A 10,000-nucleotide genomic window follows, 5' to 3' on the forward strand; every position below is an offset into this window, starting at 1 on the left:
TTATTTCATGTTTCCAGGGAAATGCAGGCCCAGCTGCTTTCTGGCTGTTGGGTTTCTTGCTGACACACCCTGAGGCAATGCGTGCTGTGAGAGCAGAGATCAGAAGCCTTCAGGAACAGCGCCACCCACTGGTCAGCCTGCAAAAGAACACTCCGGTTTTAGGTGAGAATGACATTAAACATACAGTGCATTTCTCTGCTGTTGGTTCAGCCATGCGAATGTGCATGTGCATTTAGAAATTTCTGTAGTTCTACTTATTACTTACACTTATTACTTACATATCTTTTACAAATAGAACTACATTCTATATGTATGTATTGTTGGTCTGGGTATATGCACACAAACCACAGTGCAGAAAGGGCAAGTTTTTCTAGGCCAAACATAGCCAGGAAATATTCATCAGACACTTGCAATATGGCATACTCCAGTTTTCTGTTCTCTATATCAAGCAATCAATCAATCAGTATCAGTAAAATAAGCCCTACAATGTAAGTGGTAGTTTGTTAGCTGTTATTAGTGGGTCATGTAGATAATGTGGGAACAGCGATTAAAATGTTTAGTGAAAGAAAGAAAGTATGTGAGCTACAGTTCTCCTGGCTAGGTTGACCTCGCATTCTTCCCTTGCAGTTTGAAATGCTTACCATGTCTGTCTGTGTGCCTTTTAAACCTCCGGTTGCAGACAGCGTCCTCAGTGAGACTCTGCGTCTCCGCGCGGCGGCCCTCATCACCCGGGAGGTGGTGCAGGACAAGCTGCTACAGGTGAGCGGGGGCCGCGAGTACCTGCTCCGCCGTGGGGACAGAGTCTGCCTCTTCCCCTTCCTCAGCCCGCAGATGGACGAAGAGATCCACAGCGAACCAGAGGTGAGACACAGAGGGTTTGGGTTCATCTCGAACAGTGGGTGCGTGTGTGTGTGTGTGTGTGTGTGTGTGTGTGCGTAGCATTGGAGCATGGTGCATTCATGGTCTACTGATGTTTTACTGAGGCTTTTATTCAATATCAAAGTATTGTGAGGGGTGTATTTTATTAGTGGTCCCTGATAGTGTTGCAATAGTGTTAGTGATAGACTTTCGTCAAAACAGAAGTAGATTAGGAGGGATCTGAAGCTTGAGTAGCACGTACAGGTCCATATGCCAAAGGCTTGAATCTGATCCCCTGTCATTCCTCAACCCCACTTTCAATCTCCCTTGCCCTCTCATTCCCTCTTGCTCTTTACTGTCCTATCAAACTACAGGGAAAAAAGCCCCACAAATAAACTAAATAAAGCCGTTTAGAGTTTCATTCATCTTTAATTTCATTCACTCAGACTCAACAACCCCGAAGACCCATGATCTATGGGGCTCAGCCATTGTATTCTGTGTAGTGCCTTGAGACAATGTTGAATTGCTGTAAATGCCACTGGTTAAAAATATGAAATTGAATGAAATTGACTGACATTCTTTTAATTGTATTTTCCATCATTTGACAGGGTTGAATAATGACAAATGTACTGATTGTTGATACAGAATTTAGTAGATAGACGTTGACCCAATTAAAATGACTGTGTCGTGCTGTTTTTGTTTTTGTTTTTTTTTTGGCAGAAATTTAAGTACGACCGCTTCCTCAATGAAGATGGGACAGAGAGAAAAGACTTCTTCAAAAGAGGGATGAGGATGAAATACTACAACATGCCCTGGGGGGCTGACGGACACATGTGTGTGGGCAGACACTTCGCTGTCAGTGGCATAAAGCAGTGAGTACAGCCTGATGGTGATAGATAGATAGATAGAAAGGGAAGCAGTGTTGCATCTGACCATTATCCTTTAGGGCGCTATTATTTCAGGGAATCTATTACTGAATCCTTAATTGCTATACCAGTTTTTGATTAGCTTGTGGTTGTCTTTTTTAGATGCTTGTACTAGGAATTAATTTAAACCAATGTCTAAACTCTTGGTGTCACTCCCTTGAGAAAAAGCGTCTTCAGCCTTTTGATAGCTCTTTGCCCCTCTTACCCAAATAAACCTGAAATACTCTACGCACTTATCGTTCTGTTTGTTCAACAGGTTTGTGATTATGGTTCTCACATCCCTGGACCTGGAGCTGTGTGACCAGCAGGCCGCTATGCCCTCCGTGGATCCCAGTCGCTATGGCTTTGGAATGCTTCAGCCAATCAGTGACATGGAGATCAGATATCGACTGAAGCCAACCAGAAGCTACCTGCACACTCACCAGTGAAGACAAGACTATATTTGTGTTATTTATTTATTTATTTATTTTACAATTAGCTTATTTATATATATTTATAAACCACATGTAAATAAACAATACATGATACTTGTGAAGTGAAGAATACAACAATAAACCTAATTTGAAGAATGCTCTCTAGTATGTCACTAAGCACATCTGTTCGTACAAAATAAAACAGAAATAAGCCCCACATGTTGTGCCTGGAGCACTGTCAATTCTCAAAACTAGGCCTACGCCAGTTGCCTTACTAAACATATTTATATATGATGAAAGAGTGTAGCACATAATCATGAAATACAATATTTGGGTAGTGGCCCTGTCTGAACATCGTGTCGCGAACGTGTGTTAGGTGGTGGGTGTAGCCTATACCCCTCCGCTGGCGCCATTTTTGTGACAGGCACAGACGTGGCGAGCCGAAGAAGCCGTTCCATCAATACCTCCTCGGTAAGAGTTAAAACGGTGTGTTTATTGCCGTTAGGTGGTGAGGGCACGTGGAGGGGTGGCTTCGGGAATCGGCCATCTGCAAGGATGCTGTCGACGCCGCTACAGCGCAGCAGAGCAGACAAATCAGGTTCGCGAGAGCTCGTAAATGCTCGAATAACTTGTTGATCGTACTCATAAAAGCAAACCTTGGATACGTTTTAGCAGACGACGGTTACGACCGCAGCAGTTTGAACATGTCAGGACTAAAGGAGAATCTGCCCTGGAGTCTGCGTCTTAATGGAATAGTAAATCACTGACGTCTCTTGATTTTAATCATTTTCATGTTTACAATCTCTCAACAATAAGGTATCTTTTCCAGAAAATGCATCTTGAACATAATTTATTTATGCGACTGATATTAGTTATTATCGAACATATGTCCTATTTCCGTACGACTTAGCCTATATTTCCAAGGCATGTTCTCTTTGACAATGTGCATGCTGTAGAAAACATAAATATACCGTAAATCGATACACATAAAATATCAACTAAGCTTGTGTTGTCGGTGAGATCAGGGACTTATGAATGCAGTCTCAATGTATCATGGAACTACATCATCCATGAAGCTTCGATCTTGTGTTAATAACTCCTTACATCTTTGAATATCAGCAGATTAAACCAATAATCCTTTAATATACTTACAGAATAGGTCTGTCCTGATTACCGATTCTTTGCTGCGAGTAAGGCGTGTATAGGGCAATTAATCAAGAACATTTTGGCATTAAGCAATGCCCCCGTCATGTTTAACAATATAGCAATTTAAAGCCAAGTGCACAAATTCGACAATCAAAAATAACATGTGCCTTGATGAAGATTGGTGGCATATCAACAAGATCTGATTGGCAGTTGGTCTGAATAATTTCTTCTCGGAAAGAGCCAGAATAAGGCTCTGTTTTGGTGGTGCAATGCAAGGCGGGCTTGAAACATGAGCGGTCTGGTTAACTCTTTGCTCTCGGTTAAGACATTAAGTGTTAATTTTCGTGGTGTATTTTATATAATTTACAGGCCTACAATGGAACCCGCAGCCTAATGGGAAAGCTATTGATATAAACTAAAGCTATCATCAGACAGACAGACAGAAAATCATATATCATTAAGGAAGAGGGGCTAGTTTCAGCACTGCCTTTTAGTGGACAGCTCCCAGCTGCATTCAATCATGTTATCAGTGTACACCACTTTTCGTGTTAAATCGCATGAAAAGATGTAGCCTAGTTGATAAATGTATAACCTACAGCAGCATTATTCGGAAATGATTAACTTGATTAACGTAAGGTGACAGGTTCAGACCTGTGAGCAGTGATATAAGTCTCTCTCTCCTCTTTTGACAGGGGCAAGGATGGGGGCTACAAGAGAGCGTGTACGTGTTAATTCTTGGGCCGTGTTGTGTGTTCTGAGCTAATACGAACCTTCAGAACCAGCACAAAAGAGATGGAAAAGACATCAGCAGGAATGAACAAGCCAAGCTCTCGGTCGACAGCGTCTCTTCCCCCGGAACCGGGGGATATTGTCCAGAGTATGGCTTGCTACCGCAGGGTGAAGCTCAACGTCGGAGGTCTTCCGCATGAGGTCTTGTGGAGAACCCTTGACCGGCTGCCGCGAACGCGGCTGGGCAAACTGCGGGACTGCAAAACACATGACTCGCTAATGGAGGTATGCGACGACTACAACCTGGACGAAAACGAATACTTCTTCGACCGGCACCCTGGTGCGTTCACGTCAATCCTGAATTTCTATCGTACCGGCAAGCTGCACATGATGGAGGAGATGTGCGCGCTGTCCTTCAGCCAGGAGTTGGACTACTGGGGCGTCGATGAGATTTACTTGGAGTCCTGCTGCCAAGCACGCTACCATCAGAAGAAAGAACAGATGAATGAGGAACTGAAGCGCGAGGCCGACACATTGAAAGACCGAGAGGGCGAGGAGTTTGACAACACGTGCTGCGCCGAAAAGCGCAAGAAACTTTGGGATCTTCTCGAGAAGCCAGGTTCTTCAGTAGCAGCCAAAGTAAGTCTGAAAGTTCATATTTGATTTTATATTTGATTGTATTTATAATTATGCTTTATTTGTTTTTTAAGTGTCAACTACCTCATTGTGCCCTTCGAAGGCAGTGCTTTCCCTGGGAGTATATAGCAACTTTACACCGGGATATGAGGCTGTAGCCTGTGGGGTCATTGTTTTCTAATCAGATTTTTTTCAGAGAATGGCCCATTTAATTAATGAAACAGTCTGTGGAATGACTTCTCCCACAAGTATAATGACAGTCTTCTATCAGGAGGACTGTTATATTTGAAAAAAGAGGAAAGGTTTAACATTTTAAAAGCTGCAAGTGAACATTCTGTTGTCATGATGATAATTTTCCTGTTTTTCCTGTAATTTTCCTGATAAAATGTTCCTGTTTCCTGGTTGGGTATCATAAATGGATTTTCAGTTTGAAATGTGAAAGTACAGAAGTGCACCCGCTTGGCCTCAGATTGCCTGCATTTCTTTGCAAGCATTCACTTTCATGCTTGCATATCTAAAAGATGACACAACAATTAGTTTGCTAGTGGTTTTCCATTTGAAACTCAAAAAAGGTGATTGAAAGTGATTCATATAAAATAATACTACTACTACTAATAATAATAATAATAAGCTTTATTTGTATAGCACCTTTCATACACAGAATGCAGCTCAAAGTGCTTTACATTTAGAGCATGTAACACAATAATAGTCAGTCAGTCATTATCAATCACTTTTAGTTTTCTTCATTGCTGTGGCCGTTTATGATCCAATCAGCAACATATCAGAAAATATAGGTTTCTAAGAACAAGTGGTCAGTGAAATGTTGTGATTTGTATTCTTGTCACGTCCATTGACTTAACTATTATGAATCCGACTGTCTGTGTCACCTGGAGGTCTTTTCGTGTGGCTGTCTGGCTTTACACTATTACATTCATAAAGGATGCTGTGCATGTTTTTTCTCCACTCTTAATGACACCTAAATAATGTTTGGGTTTTGCCCAAATAAAAGGAAATGCTTGACTAACAAAGCAACATTGTTGCCCTTTTGTCACTATGAAATTATCATAAAAATGTTCTGACACCAAACAATTGCTCTTGCTCTTGTGTGTCACTGGCCACATTTATCATGGCTGTTACCTTGAAGTTCCTGCACATTGCTGATTTCATTACAATCTGGCCGTTTGTCCTCAAATAATCATAAATATTACATCACAGCTAACTTTGTCACTCTCAGACATTTACTGAGAGAGACCGAGAAAGAGAGAAAGTGCAGCCTCTACACTTCCAGAGCGATATATCAACTCTCAATTAGCTTAAAAGGATAGAGAAGACATATCATCCAACCCAGTGGCCACTAAATATATTAGTGTGGCCACTAAATACATTAGTGTGGCCATTGGATTGATCGAAGCGGTGGACTGAAGCCATCTCTGGGTATTCGCACATCCTTCCAAACTCTTTGCCTTCCAAACTCTCATCCTTCCAAAAATGCTTTGCCTCCATTGCCCAGGGCCTGGGAAGTCCAGGCCAGAGCAACTTAAGGGTGTTTGTGCACGCTCAGGACAGGAACAGGAAGCTGCCAGCCAGACACTTTGGATTCTTTCCACCACCGTTGAGTATCTTCATCTAACAGTGCTTGATCTATAACATGGATCAGATCTATGTTTGTTTAAATCAAATATAAGTGGAACACTCCTTAACTGGCTTCTACCCATCATAGTTGTTCAAAATATTTTCTTGGGTTACTCTGTGGGTCACACTTCTGATTTTTACTCACATGAGACTCAAAATTACATATGTAAACTTGTGTAAACAGAGAACTTCAAGGAACCAGGTGTGTGTGTGTGTGTGTGTGTGTGTGTGTGTGTGTGTGTGTGTGTGTGTGTGTGTGTTTGTGGGGGGTGGGGGTGGGGTGATGAAAAAGGGGAGCTGATCAGAGAAGAACTGTTACCTGGCAACAGGGAGACTAGTGTTTCCTTTAAAAGGAGTGTCAACAGACCATCAACCTCAGAGACTTTAAAGGGACCATGTGTGTCAGTTTGGCTGTTGTGTAATGACAGGTGGTTGTGAGTGTGTGTGTGTGTGCGCGCATGTGTGTGTGTGTTCATAGGAACAGTATACAGTATATTCCTGAAAAGCAGTGGGCTTTTTGCTCATTTGTGCATTTAACAATTGCAAGATCTTGAAGTGGTTTTGATGAAGGCAAACTACCACTTTCACCATTTTTTTTTTTTTTTTTCCTTGAACCTCTTTTGAGAGAACTTCTGGATCACTTGCTCTGTCTCAATGTAATCCATGTCTGCTGTGTCTCTGTCATATTCACTCTCGACACTCTCTCTATTCTCTCTCTCTCTCTCTCTCTCTCTCTCTCTCTCCCTCTTTCCCACTATACTCTACTGCTAAATGTCAGGGAAATGTCGCATTAATTATCCTCCAATGAGACAGGCATCCCGGCCGCAGCTCCTGCTTTCTCTTGCTGTAGCATGTCCTGCCTTCTGCCCGCAAATCACATTTCTCTGGGTGGCCTTACCTCGCAATCAGATTACGCCTGACCACCACCAGTCCAGCGCGGGCCGCAAATGACCATGTGCTCCACACTTAGGGGCTCCTCGCTCTCATTCAAGGCTAATTCGCCAGCATGAAATATTCCCAGCTTTACTGTTCATAAGGCAGTGCCATTGCTGTTTATGTGATGATGGGGAAATGTTGCAGAGACAGGCCTTTGTTTTTATGTTTCTGAGGTCCAAGGCCACAGGTCCTTTGAAAGAGCCAATAGCTAAAGGTATGAGCTGTACTGTGATATGATTTCAATGAGTGTGTGGATTGTTTTTGAATGAGATAAATTTCAAGTAAGGCATCATTATCCATTTTGGGAGACTGTTTACATCATTTAGGAAGGGATAGACTCACCTCTACTCAATAGGTTTAGTGTTTATTGTTTATAGGAATCCCCATTAGTTGTGCCGTACAGCTATACTAGTCTTCCCCAATCATGTGGACTTTGCTCTTGTACCTATTGAATTCCTTATACATCTCCATTAGCTCATGATAAGTAGTGTTTATTTATTTATTTTCATAAGTAGTGTGTGTTGTAAAGCAAAACCTGTAGGGCCAGGGCAACTTATGCTGAGTACTTGGTCAGCAGATCTGTATTGATCTCACTGGCAATTCATTTGCTAATTAAGGAAGAGCATGTAAAAAAAGGCCCTGTGTGCCTCTCACTTGGCAGTGCTCACTAGACAGGCATGGATTTGAATCGACCCTGTTGTCTGAAGACAGGATGAAGTCTTGCACTATGCACAGCCCTGAATGGCTACCTGTAGACTCTAAGTAAGGTTTGGTGTCTATAGTCAGTGGATCACTTTAGCATGAGTGAGACCGGTCCAGATACAGGCTTGTGGCTTATAAATAGGTGTGACTTTAAACTTTCTTTCTGACATATACAGGAAGACCTTTTATACCATTCACACTTCCAGATGCCGCCAATGAGAGCCCACAGTGCTCTGCAACACAACATGTAAAACAATTGCAATATACCGGTGCAATATACCACTAGTGAGGCATAAAAGTTACGTTTGACCCATTTAGAGATGGCAAATATGACACAGTAAAGTACTCTTTAAAGCACCAATTACCATATACATAAATGTAATTGAATAGAATGATGAATTGAATTGGAATTTAATTGAATGATGATGGAATATTACACCCGTTTCATCATATCAAATTGTAAACAACAGAATGAAGATTGTGGATTGATTGGTAGAGAAAAATATGTTCTGTTTAGTTGCTGCAGGGAGCTACAGTACATGCGATCAGATGGAGGCTAAGGTTAAATGCTCAGCAAATGAGAATTCCCATATGTACCGTAAGTTGTCTGTGGATTACATAGGGAAGCCAGGCCTGTTGAGAGGTTAATGCAAACGCAATTAGTCTGTGTGTTTCCATCAGCTCGTAGGAGACACTGCATAGTGTTTGGCTGTTCAGGAGGATCCTCAGATGGAGTTCCTCTTTAGGAGACCAGGTTAAATGGACCATAATCAACCATTTCTCTGGATTGTGATGCATGAAGACAGATAGCAATGCAGACATAAGTGTAATAGATTGCTTGTGGATATACTGCATATTTATATATACTCCTGAAGATGTGTAGGATGTTGAAAGTGAAGAGTGCACATATTTACGATGTTATGTACAGTATGTATTATTCACCTTTTCTCATCTCAGGAAAGCATCTTATCTTACTGTATACACATCTGTGCATGATTATTGATTTACTTTGCTGAAATCCATAATGGACTAATAATGACCAGCAGTGCGTGCTGGTGTGAGCCACTGACCTCTCAGGCCGGATGCTGGTGCTCTGTTGACAGCATCTGCGGTCTTTGAGCTTTACTGAGGCTTTCTGAAGTCTGCAGTGATGTCATTCAGTGGCTGCAGTAGTGCGGAGGGTGTGGATGGAGCTCGCTCGTCACGACATCAGAGACACAATCGGCCCTAACAAGCTTAATGGCGGCGTCTCAATCACCAGGTGCTCGTTGGACTATTTTCCTTTCTCTTTTAGTGCATCTAATTAAGTGTACTGGCATCATCGGGATCTTAATGGCTGCCTGAGTACCGTTTCAATTCTCATCTCTCCCTCAAATTATTTCAAAAGGGAAAATAGCCCTCGGCCTAAAGGCATTCCAGGAAAGTGGTGCATGCCCCAGGAGGGTGCGGAAGCCAATCTCCCCTGGTGCTGGTCAGGACAAGTGGAGCATGGTGAGGAGGTGCTTATGGTGGAGTGCAAGGTGTGGGATGAGAGTTAGTATTGTGCCGCTGAACCAATTCCCATGACTTACACCCGGTCACCTAGCTCTTCAACAATAGCTCCCCATCTTGCGGACATGTGTGTGTGTGTGTGTGTGTGTGTGAGTGAGTGTGTGTGTGTAGTCAATCATTGATCACACAGCCCCACTCGCTGAGATGCATGGCTGAACAGATTGAGCTGCACCGAACAGAGTGGTGCTTCGTGGTGTGACTAATTTGAGGCGGCCTGTCTTTTTCCTCTTGGAGAGTGCATTGAGGGGGGATGGCTTTTTAAAAGGAGTTTACGAGGTTTCACCCACACAGTCGGTCCCTCATCCTGCTAGTATTCTCAATAGGATTGCCTGGCACCAGCAGGATTTTATTACCATCACTGATATACAGCATACTCTCTCTTGCTCTCTCTCTCTCTCTCTCTCTCTCTTTCTTAGTATTTCTCCTCCACAAGAGATTTCCCAGTATTTTCTCCAATCCTTGCAGGTTCTC

General features: G+C 42.5%; 2 protein-coding genes across 3 annotated transcripts in view; both read left to right on the plus strand.

The window, feature by feature from the left end:
* ptgis (prostaglandin I2 (prostacyclin) synthase) overlaps positions 1-2,314 on the plus strand; it is an 8,795-nt gene extending 6,481 nt beyond the window's left edge. Inside the window, exons 7-10 of the mRNA XM_048255894.1 lie at positions 18-162; positions 680-861; positions 1,579-1,730; positions 2,041-2,314. Coding sequence (XP_048111851.1) covers positions 18-162; positions 680-861; positions 1,579-1,730; positions 2,041-2,212 — 651 coding nt within the window. The 3' untranslated portion in view covers positions 2,213-2,314. The remainder of the gene's footprint in view (positions 1-17; positions 163-679; positions 862-1,578; positions 1,731-2,040) is intronic.
* Positions 2,315-2,656: 342 nt separating this feature from the next.
* kcnb1 (potassium voltage-gated channel, Shab-related subfamily, member 1) overlaps positions 2,657-10,000 on the plus strand; it is a 27,352-nt gene continuing 20,008 nt past the window's right edge. The window contains exons 1-2 of one of the 2 annotated variants that reach the window (XM_048255891.1): positions 2,657-3,013; positions 4,036-4,711. In XM_048255891.1, coding sequence (XP_048111848.1) covers positions 4,136-4,711 — 576 coding nt within the window. In that variant the 5' untranslated portion in view covers positions 2,657-3,013; positions 4,036-4,135. The remainder of the gene's footprint in view (positions 3,014-4,035; positions 4,712-10,000) is intronic. The other variant, XM_048255893.1, reaches the window with a different exon arrangement.

This window comes from Alosa alosa, chromosome 10 (assembly GCF_017589495.1).
Source record: "Alosa alosa isolate M-15738 ecotype Scorff River chromosome 10, AALO_Geno_1.1, whole genome shotgun sequence".
NCBI lineage: Eukaryota > Metazoa > Chordata > Actinopteri > Clupeiformes > Clupeidae > Alosa > Alosa alosa.